The sequence below is a fragment of the Bombyx mori genome, chromosome 26 (assembly GCF_030269925.1).
Source record: "Bombyx mori chromosome 26, ASM3026992v2".
Classification (NCBI taxonomy): Eukaryota; Metazoa; Arthropoda; class Insecta; order Lepidoptera; family Bombycidae; genus Bombyx; species Bombyx mori.
Genome location: NC_085132.1, coordinates 3,118,230 through 3,132,801, shown reverse-complemented (window position 1 = coordinate 3,132,801; position 14,572 = coordinate 3,118,230). Strand labels below are relative to the sequence as shown.

At 41.4% G+C, this 14,572-nt stretch overlaps 1 protein-coding gene across 1 annotated transcript in view; it reads left to right on the top strand.

Annotated features, from left to right (window-relative positions):
- The window catches only part of LOC101737607 (facilitated trehalose transporter Tret1), a 35,161-nt gene extending 21,103 nt beyond the window's left edge, over positions 1-14,058 (top strand). The window contains exons 2-6 of the mRNA XM_062676248.1: positions 6,661-6,816; positions 9,762-9,964; positions 10,436-10,622; positions 10,991-11,482; positions 12,168-14,058. Coding sequence (XP_062532232.1) covers positions 6,661-6,816; positions 9,762-9,964; positions 10,436-10,622; positions 10,991-11,482; positions 12,168-12,517 — 1,388 coding nt within the window. The 3' untranslated portion in view covers positions 12,518-14,058. The remainder of the gene's footprint in view (positions 1-6,660; positions 6,817-9,761; positions 9,965-10,435; positions 10,623-10,990; positions 11,483-12,167) is intronic.
- Positions 14,059-14,572: the final 514 nt, after the last annotated feature.

The window sequence follows — 14,572 nt, the reverse complement described above, 5'->3', positions numbered from 1 at the left end:
TAAACTTAAAACAAACAAAAGGAATCCGTCCGACGGGGGACACATCATAGGAAAAACAACATTGTTATTTTTATTTATTTCCGAGCATTTTCATATTTATCTACCTTTTAAACCTTCTCTGGACTTCCACAAATAATTCAAGACCAAAATTAGCCAAATCGGTTCAGCCGTTCTCGAGTTTTAGCGAGACTAACGAACAGCAATTCATTTTTATATATATAAATAGATTTCGCAATAAAAAACTACTTTTCTACAGCAAAATTAGAGTTACTTTAGTATGTATTTTGTAATACAGTATGACGAATGAGGATAACGATTCGAATAGCAATGGGGGTCGTGTAGGATTGGGTTACCAGTTTGGGGGACAAGAGATACCCTCCACCGAGCGGGTGTTTTTATACGATAAACTGACTGAATTTGTACATTTGTAAGCACATCTTGTAAATGTCGTTAGCGCGATTGAGGTTTAATTGGATTTCTTATATACTATAACAGCTGTCATTATAGGAGTAAATTGCGAGAAAAACATACCGCTTATGCTGGTGCGAGTCTGTGGCTTAATCATTAACACAAAGTCGTCGTGGCCTAAAGGATAAGGCGTCCGGTGCATTCGTATCTAGCGATGCACCGGTGTTCGAATCCCGCAGGCGGGTACCAATTTTTCCAATGAGAAATGCTTAAGAAATGTTCACGATTGACTTCCACGGTGAAGGAATAACATCGTGTAATAAAAATCAAACCCGCAAAATTATAATTTGCGTAAATACTCACCTCTTGTGAGTCCGCACGGGTAGGTGCCACCCTGCCCATTTCTGCCGTGAAGTAGTAATGCGTTTTGGTTTGAAGGGTGGGGCAGCCGTTGTAACTATACTTACTGAGACCTTAAAACTTATGTCTCAAGGTGGGTGGAACATTTACGTTGTAGATGTCTCTCCAGTCACCACTTAACACCAAGTGGGCTGTCAGCTCGTCCACCCATCTAAGCAATAAAAAAAAATCATCAGCGCATACCAGTTACACGAAGATTAATAAGATAATTAAATTGTATGAGTGTCTACACCCCTTCAAACTGCTTTTAGGCTATCTCACCATTTAGATTAGAACTCAGAGCTGTTTCACGAGATATATCATTGCGGGCATTTTTTTTTTTTTTTTTTTTTTTTTTTTTTTTTATTGCCTTTGTAGGCAGACGAGCATACGGCCCACCTGATGGTAAGTGGTCACCGTCGCTCATGGACGTCAGCAATGCCAGGGGCAGAGCTAAGCCGCTGCCTACCATAAAGTACTCTCCGCAAGCCTCGTTTGAAGAAGGACATGTCATAGCGCTCGGAAAACACCGTGGAGGGGAGTTCATTCCAAAGCCGGATGGTACGTGGCAAAAAAGATCTTTGGAAACGCACTGTCGATGAACGCAGCGGTTCCAGATAATATGGATGAACTCTGCTCCGATGGCGGGAGGTGCGATGATAAAAAGGAGATGAGGGAATCATCTCGAATAATTCCTCAGAGCATTCCCCATGGACCATGCGGTATAAAACACAGAGAGAACCGAAGTCCCTCCGTAGACCCAAAGGTTCCAAGCGATCCGCGAGAGCAGGACTATCGACCATCCGAACAGCCCGTTTCTGTATGGAGTCAAATGGAAGTAGCTGGTATTTGGGAGCCCCGGCCCAGAGGTGAGAGCAGTACTCCACGCGAGGTCGGACCTGCGCCTTATAAAGCGCAAGTCTCTGTCCAGGCGTGAAATACCGCTTCGCTCTGTTGAGAACTCCCAACATTTTAGAGGCCAATTTGGCTTTACCTTCCAAATGACTCCGAAACTGGACATCGCTCGAAATATCGACCCCCAGAATCCCGATACTCGCGGAAAGCTGCAGGGATACTCCTTGGAATTCCGGCGCCATGACAAAAGGGTCCTTCTTCGCAGTGAACGCGCAAACCTGTGTCTTCAATGGGTTAAACTGAACTGAATTCAGTTCACCCCACTTGGAGACCCGCCCCAGAGAGTTCTCCACTTCAGACACAAGTTTTAATCGCCTCTCGTGTACAACGCTTCGAGAGAGACTCTGATGGCCGATATATCGCGCATCCCCCGTGCTATCATCCGCATAGCAATGCATGCCATCAATAGACAGCATGTCATTGATATGCAGTATGAAAAGCGTGGGGGAGAGCACCGAACCTTGTGGAACACCAGCGTTGATGGTCATGGTATCGGAGCAGCAGCCGTCGACGACAACTGTGATGCTCCGTCCATCCAAAAAGCTAGCGATCCACTTGCAGAGTCCCTCAGGGATCCCGTATGCTGGAAGCTTCGATAGAAGTGCCCTATGCCAGACCCTGTCGAAGGCCTTCGCGATATCAAGGCTCACAGCGAGAGCCTCGCCCTTGCTTTCCAAGGCTTCAGCCCATTTATGTGTGAGGTATACAAGAAGATCGCCAGCTGAGCGACCATGACGGAAACCGTACTGCCGGTCACTGATCAGCTGGCGATCCTCAAGATACTTAAGAAGTTGGATGTTTATGATTCGCTCCATCACCTTGGAAAGCAAGGAAGTTATCGCGATAGGTCTGTAATTCGAGGGGTCCGACCGGTCACCCTTTTTGGGGATAGGGTGGACATGAGCAGTCTTCCATGAAGACGGAACCCTGTTGGTATTGTACGAGAGGCGATATAGACGCGTTAGCGCGGGTGTCAACTCAGGGGCGCATGTTTTTAGAACCACTGCGGGGATGCAATCTGGCCCACTCGACTTATGGACATCAAGAAACCGAAGCTCCTGTCTGACCGCACGCTGTGTGATGCGAATCTCAGGCATGGAGCTGTCACACCGGGAGATGTTGGGCGGCGTGGCTCCTCCGTCATCCAAAGTCGAGTATGAGGCAAAGAGCTTGACCAGAAGGTCAGCCTTCTCCTTCGCACTATGAGCCAGACTGTCATTGGACTTACGCAGTGGTGGAAGGCTAGACCTGCAGAAGTTACCTTCTGCAGCCTTAGCCAGCGACCAGAAAGCACGGCTCCCAGAGGGATAGCTATTCAGTCGCTCGCCAATTCTGGCAACGTGCTCCGACTTCGCCTTGGCAATAGCCTTCTTATAGGACCTAGAGGCGGCGTTAAATTTACGCCTTTTCTCCGAGATATCAGGATCCCGGCATCTCCTAGCAACATTAAATGCCACGTATGCAGACCGCTTGAGGCGTGCAGCATCCCTACTGGCTTTATTATACCAGGGTTTGCTGCGACCCCCAACGGGCACCTCAGAAGAAGGAATGAATAATTCAATTCCCTGAAGCACCACGTCTTTAAGTCGGTCCGCACAGACGTCAGGATCATCGGAGGAAAAGCAGAGCCGCCCCCATGGGTAGGATGCGTAAAATTCACGCATTCCATCCCAGTCTGCTGACCTGTACCGCCAAACTCTTCGAAACCCGGTCGTCGTTCGACGACTAGGACGAGAGAGTGGTATGGCAGCACGGATAAGGCAGTGATCAGACGATCCGAGTGGAGCGTCGACCACCACACTGTATCCAGCTGGGTGAGTGGTCAGCAGAAGGTCCAACAAAGAAGGCTCGTGCCCCTCAATGTCTGGGACACGGGTGGGCTGTGTCACCAGTTGAGAGAGGCCGTAGGACAAGGCGAAATCGTAGGCAGCCCGACCCGGGAGGTCAGTGGTTCTGGACCCCAACCACTCCTGGTGATGAGCGTTAAAGTCACCAAGGACCACCACCTCCGCAGATGGGTACTGCTCAAGCACGCGGTCAGTCCCCTCTTGTACATGCTCAAACAGAGCTGACCCCGCATCACTGCTGTGAGACCTGTACAGGCAAGCGTAGACTCGGGTACAGCCCCCATAGTCCACGCGTAGCCACAAGAGGGACAGGTCCCGTTGCTCGAGGCCCCGAAGCCGACGACAGCAGACATCTTCCCGGATAAACACGCACACCCCGGCTTTACGCAGGAAGGTGTGCTCCAATGCGTAGCCGGGGTATCCGAGGTACGACGTATCATCCGGGGCAGATATCTGCGTCTCAGTCAGGAAAAAGAGGGCAGGCTGCGCCGTCTCAAGGTGGTGATGTACGGCGTCAAGGTTACTGTGTAGGCCCCTGACATTGCTGAAATCCACATTAAACGTGGAATGGGGATCCGCCGAAAAAACTCTTTTTCTTTTGTCGACTTTCATGATAGATAATTTTAGTTGGAGAGTAAGGATTTGGAGAGGTAGGATGCTAGAGGTGAGATCAAGGCAATACCTGAATAAAGCGCAGGGCACAATGAACACTCGATCCGGGGGTGCGCGAGAAGCTGACGCAGGGTATGGAAGGGCCCCCAGTCCACCCTGCATACGATCGCCGGGATCCACTCCGGTCTCCGACTCCGGCACGACGACCGCATGACAGGATTTTACACCGGTTGGCGGGACAGCTTCTTGGGGCGGAGTTTAGTTGTGACACCCAGGTTCAGGTCCCCTACTGACCGGCGGGCGGCGGCAGGCACCGTTTCACTGGGTCTCCCTATACCCCCGTCAGCAACCCACGCCCCGCGGACTTGCGCGCACGTTTGCTCTGCATGTTCCAAGTATCACCAAGATTCACCCCCAACAAGGAGGAAGAAAGGAAAGGAATAGAACTGGCTCTCCAACCCACATGCCGGAACACAGCTAGGCTATTTGGCGGCAGACTCTAGTTGGAGGGTGGTCGCCAGCCAGTCGGACTAGGTCCTACCACCGATTGTGTTTTCGGCTCCCGTTTAGCACCACCCAGGGGTTACTTGTAGGGAATCGCGGGTTAAACCTACGGAAGCGGGAAGCATCAACCCCCAAACATACATACAATACGCCGCCAATATTTACAATTTCTGCATGGCTTATTTTTATCGCATGGTGTTTTTTGTTCAACGCGACAGTCATATTATGTCAAAATGGTTTAGGCATTAGTTTAATTCGAAAAAAACACATTATATCTTCTTGGTTCGAACACCAAAATAGCCAAATTATACGAATACATATATCTATCCCTTTTACCCGGTCCTCTGCGGAAACTATAATCTATACTTAAATTAATATTATGTGAAGCAAAAACAACTTTGTAGGTACCCCTTTTTACGAAAATTGCGCGGACGGAGGAGTATGAAATTTCCCACAATTATAGTTTATACAGAAGGAGTGCAGAATGCTAATACTGTTTTTTAAATTATGCATAAAAATACTTTCTTAAACCAATAAAAAAAACCTTACACACACACTACCGTGTATTTGACACGCCCACGCGTATATACTCTTTTGTTTGTGATTAAGCCTGTGGTCAAATTGAGAATATATTAATATTGTTTGTCTTCTTCAATAGTATTGATCTATAGTGTAGCCTTGGCGAAATTTGTTAATATAGAGATCCATGATAGTCTTTAACAATAGACCCTTATTAATGTTCAAGCTTATAATTTAAATTAATTGTAGTAAAATGTTGACTACCGGGCGACCACTAGTACATACCTAGGGAGTGCTCTAAGGAATTGTTCGAGATAGAATGGAAAGCAGTCGACGTCGCCCAAAACACGTCATCTCGGATCCTCCCGATCCACTAACGGTGCTTTCAGGTACTTCAAGCACCGGTCACCGTTCTCGTCGAACCCGTCGCTTGCTACGAAGGGCTCGACGAGTAAATTAACTCTCAGACACAGCCCACTGAGTTTCTCGCCGGATCTTCTCAGTGGGTCGCGTTTCCGATCCGGTGGTAGATTCTGCGAAGCACGGCTCTTGCTAGGGTTCGTGTTAGCAACGTCATCAGGTTTGAGCCCCGTGAGCTCACCTACAAACGTTAGGGTTACGCTGAAATAGTCCCTAAGGCTATCAGATTAGGTAGGAAAAAAAAAAAAAAAAAGTCGAGGTGATACCGTCATCTCGTTTTTACCATCCCACCGCCCGCCACCGGAGCAGAGTTCATCCATACTACCTGAAGCCACTGCGTTTATCCACAATGCGCTTCCAGAGATCTTTTTTGCCACGTACCATCCGGCTTTGGAATGAGCTCCCCTCCACGGCGTCTCCCGAGCGCTATGACATATATCCTTCTTCAAACAAGGCTTGTGGAGAGTACTAAACGGTAAACAGCGGCTTAGCTCTGCCCCTGGCATTGCTGAAGTCCATGGGCGACGGTAACCACTTACCATCAGGTGGGCCGTATGCTCGTCTGCCTACAAGGGCAATAAAAAAAATATTTCGACTACCGGGCGACCAGAAGCAAACCTATAAACATATGAATTCGAATGTTATTTGTGCTTCCGTCTATCATGCCATAACCTCATGCAACGGGTATATACAGTGCCCATAAAATTGTTTACATTTTAATAAAAAATGCATTTTGATTTTTTTTTTTTTTTATTTACTAACAATCACGCCACGTTAACTAGTCCCGTGCTAAGTTCGTAAAGAACTTGTGTTACAAGTACCAGATAACGGAAATAAATATAATATTTTTATTATACACATACATATACCTATATTTAAGATACACCCATAACCCTGGAAAGACATTTATATTTAATTTTCTCATACAAATATCTTCCCTTGGCGGGATTCGAACCCGCGACCCCCTTGTGTGGTGACCATGTCACTTACCACTACACCAGACAGCAGCATTAGCAATTATATTTATTTTTTTCAGTTACGTTAAGTACAGCATGCGCCGGAATCGGGCTGGGGTGGATTTCACCAGTTTTAGTGAAATTAATGGATGAAAACGAAGACATCTTGTCACCAAGAATATCAGAAGTTGAAGCATCGTGGTTAGTGTCTACATCGTATCTGGTTGCATTTTTAAGTGAGTACTACGTATGTACCTAATATCTTTAGACAGGCGAAATTCAATCATAATCTGTGGTGTAAAAAAAATCATGGCGGCTCGATGATGACTACAAAACAAAACAGAAATAGTTTGACAAACACTGGAGAAACTTTTAATAAACTTTTTTTTCTATAATATATTCATAGCGTAATAGGAGACTATTCTCCTCCTAAAATGACAAAATCCTAAAATGACAAAATCCTAAAATGACAAAATCGTTTAACCCTTTGCACTCGAGAGATGATTCTCTTTATTTCCTACCTTTGCTGATAGCCTTGAGAGGCTATTTCAGCTTTGTCTTGACGTGTAGGTGAGCTCAGGGAGGCCAAGCCGGAAGTGTTGCTAAAGCTGGCCCTAGAAGAAAGAGTAGTGCTTCGCAGAATCTACCACCGGATCGGAAACGCGACCCACTGAGAAGATCCGACGAGAAACTCAGTGTGTTGTTAATTCACTCGGGTTTAATTTACTCCTCGATCCCTTCGTCGCAAGCGACGGATTCGGCGAGGACGGTAACCTGTGCTTGAGGTACCTAAAAGTACCGTTAATGGATCGGGAGGATCCGTAATAACGTGTTTAGGGCGACGTCGACTGTTTACCATTCGATCCATAGGATCGGGTATGTAAAAGACAGTCTCGGGATTGTCGGGCTGTCGATAGCACGTTACGTTGTAATCCGAATATTATACTTTAGTCACTTAACTGAAAACGTGTCTTATTAATCCATGCCCGATACAGAGACTATACTGGTGACCCCCGACAAAACCATTATATTGAAAATACTTTTGTGTTTGAAGTGAAATTTTAATTTTTTTTATTGCTTAGATGGGTGAACGAGCTCACAGCCCACCTGGTCTTAAGTGGTTACTGGAGCCCATAGACATCTACAAGTAAATGCGCCACCCACCTTGAGATAGTTCGAAGATACAATATATAGAAAATAAAAATATACAAAGATATAGATACAAGTTCGAAGGTCTCAAGTATAGCTACGACGGCTGCCCTACCCTTCAAACCGAAACGCACTTCTGCTTCACGGCAGAAATATGCAGGGTGGTGGTACCTACCCGCGCGGACTCACAAGAGTTCCTACCACCAGTAAAAATAAAAATGCTTAACTGATATTTGTCTTTGCTTATTTTTATTTAGATCATGTAATGGTATAATGAAACGAGATTCAGTTCAGCTAGCAACGGTATAGTAAAATATTTAATGTATAGCACATGTAATAACAAAAACGTGACCAATGTGAAACGTGACACGGCTTCATGAGGTCGTCAAATGTTTAGTTGATTTCGTTGATTGCAGCAAGGAAAGTTAAAAACGCTTTAATTAGCTTACCTATTTTTAACACACAAAAAAACTAATCGCCTGTTTATTCCTCAGTCTAAGTAATACTTATACAGAGTAATACTTAAAATACTTATACAGATAGTAGATTATACAGAGGATGCTTATACAGAGAGATACTAATACAGAGGAATAAACAGGCGATTAGTTTTGTTACTTAGGCAGAGGAATAAACAGGCGATTAGTGTTGTTACTTAGACAGAGGAATAAACAGGCGATTAGTTTTGTTACTTAGACAGAGGAATAAACAGGCGATTAGTTTTGTTACTTAGGCAGAGGAATAAACAGGCGATTAGTTTTATTACTTAGACAGAGGAATAAACAGGCGATTAGTTTTGTTACTTAGGCAGAGGAATAAACAGGCGATTAGTGTTGTTACTTAGACAGAGGAATAAACAGGCGATTAGTTTTGTTACTTAGACAGAGGAATAAACAGGCGATTAGTTTTGTTACTTAGGCAGAGGAATAAACAGGCGATTAGTTTTATTACTTAGACAGAGGAATAAACAGGCGATTAGTTTTGTTACTTAGACAGAGGATTAACACTATTAACAGGCGATTAGTTTTTTTCCTTACCTATTCGCTAGTAGCTTAGGGTGCTATTCCAACTACGGCCGGACGGGTAGGTGAGGTCACGAGCTCAACCTGAGAGAATTTGCTAATACTAGCCCAAGAGCAGTGCTTCGCAGAATCTACTGTCGGGAGGATTCGTAACGACGTGTGTAGATATTTCATGACGCTTAGTAAGCACCGTGGAGTAAAGTTCATTCAAAACTGGTTAGAATCTGAAAACACATAGATCTACGCAAAAATATATCTTAATTATATAACAAAAGCGCTTTGGATGAATGGTCGCTCTAACATATAAGTTATTTTAGTTCATTTTCAATCGTATTGTGATATGGTTGTTTCTTCGCGGCAAAAAGATTAGTGATGTATCTAGGTGCAAGGTCTAACAAAATTGTTCCGAAGCTTCACTTTGCAATCTTATTTCTATTTTTTGAAGTGAAACTTCTTTACACGCGTTGAGAGTAAAATTTAACTCGCGACAGATTCGTTACGGCTAGAGAGAAAAGATTCAGGAATTCAAGACAATTCAGGAAAAGATACAGTGAGAAAATAGTCAATGTCACTCGACCATGGAGACAGGGAAATAACAAAGCGACCTATGTCGTTTCTCTTATACACAGCATTTCCTATTACAAGAGAAATTTGGTTTAAGGATGAAAAATGAAGACTACTGCAATAATAGATACATACCGCAATAGAAGTTTCACTTCTTTCACGTGCATCAAGTTGCACGCGCACTAGCTTCTTTGGTCTATTAATAGACTTGTTTCCTAAAAAATACAGAAGCCAGAATAAAATTCAACCTCTGAACTTACTTGATTTGGCCCGAGCAATTGCTAGTGGCGTGTACTTACCCCTCTGTTAGTAAATGCTTGGCCACGTTCTCGTCTACCTCTAGCCACATTTAGGATATCGACACACTTAGGCTTAGAGCCTTTTAGATCGCGTGCTTCAAAAACCAACTTATCTTTTTTAAATTTAATAACACTGCTAATTTGTTACAGCAAACTATCCATGGGGAATCGTAATGGACTATTTCGGTAGGAAAACCTGTATCGTTTTTGGCATGTGTTTGACGATGACCGTTAAATTCATGTTAACGTTTGCAACGAAAGCTTGGATGTTGGTGGTGGAAAGAGCTTTCAGCGGTACACTAAGTGGCATGCTAATTTGCGCTTCGGTTGCCTACTCTGCAGAAATATCTAGTGTATGTTACCTAGCTTAAATAGCAATACAGTGTAAACATGTTGCCAATGTATTTTTTTACCAACTAGTACTAAAAGATCGGCAGAGAAAACGATTGTTATATTATTCAGAAGTTTACTTAAATATGAACATGAGAACATAAGCTTAGTATGATCGGATTCAATGAGGCGTCTATCGGAGCTTTAGTTGACAGTGATTAATTTTTATTTTTGTTGCCCTTGTAGGCAGACAAGAATACGGCCCACCTGGTGGAGAGTGGTTACCATCGCCCATGGACTTCAGCAGTGCCAGGGGCAGAGCCAAGCCGCTGCCTACGGGCTGCCTATAACTACTACCCTACTTACTATCCTGGCCTTTAAAAATGGCGCGTTTATTTCTTGCCAGAAATTGGAAGCTCTGAATTATCCTGAACATCCGTGAGTCTGTCACAATACACTTTACCACCATATAATAATTTTTTTTTTTTTTTCAGAAAGAAATTCGAGGCTCTTTATTATCGTTCATAAATATCAATATATCACTCGGTACATTAATGATGTTCTGTTTTGGACCTTACCTCAATTACTTTCATTTGAACATCGCAATTACGTGTACGGTGGCATTGTGTACTGTACCGATATTATTCCTACCTGAGAGTCCGTACTATTTGTTCTCAAAAGGTTTGTAGACTTCCATTTTTTCTTCAGTATTAAGTTACAACAGTTCTTAATTATATTTAGGTAATTTAGGTGAAGTCTTCGTGGCCTAAAGGATAAGACGTCCGGTGCATTCGTATCTAGCGATGCAACGGTGCTCGAATCCTGCAGGCGGGTACCAATTTTTCTGATGAAATATGTACTTGACAAATATTCACGATTGACTTCCACGGTAAAAGAATAACACCGTTTAATAAAAATCAAACCCGCAAAAATTTTAATTTGCGTAATTACTGGTGGTACCTCTTGTGAGTCCGCACTGGTAGGTACCACCACCCTGCCTATTTCTGCCGTGAAGCAGTAATGCATTAAACTTATAAATTTAATTTCAGGTCGCATAGAAGAATCGAAGAAAGTACTAATTTACTTCCATAGATCTGAATACGAAGCGACAGAAGAAATAGAGCAGTATAATCTTGCGCTTAATTCAAAAGTGAATTGTTTGGAAATATTCAAAAACAAAATGTTTTCTAGATCCTTGACGCTAGCCGTTCTCTTTGCCGTGCTCGTGAACTTGATTGGCCAATCAATCGTCATAAATTATTTGCAGTCAATCTTGGAGATCACGCACACAAATATCAAATCGGAATTAGCTTCTGTGATTGTTGGTGTTATCCAGTTTGTAGCTGGTATCTTGGCTGCGCTTGTGACGGACAAAGTTGACCGCAAACCTTTATTAGTTGTTACCTTGGCGGGAACGGCTGCTGGTTTTACAGGACTAGGACCATTTTTCAAACTGAAAGAGCTTGGATACTCTACGGAAGGCTGGATAAATTACTTACCGTTGTTTTCGCTTGTGGCCGTTTTATTTAGCTACAGTACAGGTATGTGTGTTGTTCGTTTTTTCTTTTTTATTTGGTGGGTTTTTAATTGAATTATCGTAGTTTTCACTCAAAATAAAATATTTTATCTGATAAAAATAAGTAAATAAGGGATTATGGTACCCACGCTTTATGTTTAGGCTTTTTTGTGGTAATAGGAGTTCACTAGTAGGCTATTAGTGTAAATAACAAAATATCACTAAGCGAACCATAAGATCGCTTAGTGATCCAAAGTCTTCCGTTCCCTTGGCTTAGTTTTCTACTTAAGTTTTTTGCGTTCCCTGCCTACCTAATCGCTGGTAGCCTAAGGGACTTCAGCTACTGTCGGGCTGGTAGTCGAGCTCACGGGCTTAACTTGAGAGAATAGCCCTAACAAGAGCAGTGTTTCATCAGAGCATCGAGAACCGATCCGGGATCGCTAAGATATGCTTAGGGCGAGGCGGCTATCCGTTGCCTCGTCATCTGAGTTGGTTATTCATTATTGGCGACCAAGATAAGAGGGTTACTTTTCTGATGAAGAGCTTCAATGCCATAAAATTTAAATCGATGTGTTTATATATAATATTCTTCTCAGTCGTATGCACTCTTGGCAGAGTGGTCGTGGTCATCACTTCGGATGGTAGTGCGATTCACTGTGTTATAACATACTGTTTATGATTTCGTTTTTAAATCAACTTCTAATTTGCAGGACCCGGCTCCATTTTTCTAACCATCGTGTCTGAACTTTTCGAGGGCCCAGCAAGAGCGTCTGGTGTCACTATATCGTTCTCCGTGGCTTCTTTAACTGCGTTCCTGCTAACGAAATATTTCGCGACCTTCGTAAAACTGATTGGTCCCGTTTATTCGTATTGGTCGCTAGCCATTAATACAATTGTAGCGGGTTTATTTGTTGTAATCTTCATACCGGAAACGAAAGGAAAATCTTTTGCGGAAATCCAAAGTATACTGAAGTCGATAAACGAAGAAAATCAAAGAGATAACAGAGAGTATCAACGAACTTTTAGCTTGAAAAATACAAAACTAAAGACGCACTTTTAAAAGACTCAATAATGTCTTTTAAGTTTTGATGAATGTGTAAAGGAGAATTCCCATTTCAGGCCCAAAGTGGACAATAGATTAGAGAAAAAATACTTAGTGCATTAATTTTGGCATAAATAAATATGCATTTACTTTCTTCCAAATGAGCGCCACTACAGTTTACAATAAGTAAGTTGAGTAAGTTTAAAAAAAATTATTCTACTGAAAAAACAAGGTTTTTGATTTTTGCGGGAAAAATATTGCCAGCATCAAAACCTTTTAAGTATTAAGTAAACATTTTAAGTATATAAATAAAATATATAAATAAAACATTTAAGTATTATCATTAAAATAACATCAAAGACATACCCATTGGACTTTTTTGGTATTCAAAAATAAACTATTTTTTAATTTCATTTTATTTTTATAGAAGTGTCATCAATTTCAATATATTTTTTAGATATCCAATACATTTAAGAATTTAATACAGTCCATTTTTATAATAATATTAGATGTCCATCTTGGGCCCACATGCTATGGAGAGTAGGCAGTTTTGAGGTTATTTTTTTTATAATATAAATAAGTGTCGGATAATTCAAGAATTTTTCTTTTCTTAATGTTTAATTTATTAATTATGATAAGAGAGATGTTCTTAATGTATTTTTATCCAATTGTAGTTATTAGAAATAAAAAAAAACATACACATGTTTCTTTAAATATCTATATTTTTTTCATCATCCTACACAATTCGTAAATCATCAAAAACTAGCACAGGAGTCAGGAGGGCATATACATGGTTTTGAATCTCGGTCAGGTTAAAATCACAATTCACACAATGTTTTTCGGTCGTAGTATGAAACGTTATTAATCGGTATCCATAATCGAATGTAGCTGTGATCCTTAACTCCTGATCCAAAGTCGTCATTCAAGGAAGGATAAAATCCATAAAACAAAGCCAGTAAAATAAATAGAAGAAAAATCAAAACACATCCATTTTGAACGTAAGCACAAGCAGCAAGCGAAGTGTCAGTTATTTATTTAGTAATCTGTGGTGTCAGTCTATAGATAAGTTTCCTACTTCAGTGTGTCAGTCAGTCAGATTAAATTCAGTGTTGTCAGTATAACGAAAAATAATTACATTAAATCGATATATCGATTATTAAAAAAAAAAACGATTATTGATTTAAGCACTCACCTACTCCTCGTCTAACTAACCTTTATAATAATCTAGTTAGAAAAGTTGAAAACCTTGACATATTTGGCGATTCCCTTCCAATATTTAAGAACAAAATTATAAAAAGTTGTTGTTGAACCTCAGCCTCAGTCTTGGTCTGAGTACTCGGGTATTACTGCCCTTGTTGTCTTTCTTTTGTTTTTAATTTTTTATTATTATTAATAGTATTGTTAAATCTCTATTAATATATTAATGTAATGCATGCTGTGATTGCCTATAATTAGAGTTGCAGTTATCAATTGCTCTATACATGTCAATGTTATTTTATGTCTTACTGTAAACCCTGTCGGTAATCCTTAAATAAATAAATAAATAAATAAATAAATAAATAATTCTTAATCTTTTTTTTACGAGTACACATTATTTTTTATATTTTTATTTTTGTTGTATTTAAATAAAAATACCAAAAAAGTCCAATGGGTATGTCGTTGATGTCATTTTATGTGCTTATAATCGATTAAAATCGATTGATTAATGATAATACTTAAAATATTTTATTTATATATTTATTTATATACTTAAAATGTTTACTTAATACTTAAAAGGTTTTCTTTATACTCGTATACACTTAAAGGTACAAAAATGAGATTCTTTTCAATCTTTTCAATCTTGAGTCCTCGTGATCGTTATATGATATTGGAGGGGGCAGACTTGACTCGTTTTATGATGTCCCGCCTATCTTTCTCTACTCTGAATCATCCTGCTGTCCTGATTTAGAGGACTGTCCACTGTAGTTTTGATTTTGTTAGTCCACCTCATTAGCGATCGACAAAAAGTAGATGCAATCTCTAAATAGCTGTAGGACCATTTTAGATCGTAATACGAAACCTGTCGATGGTAGG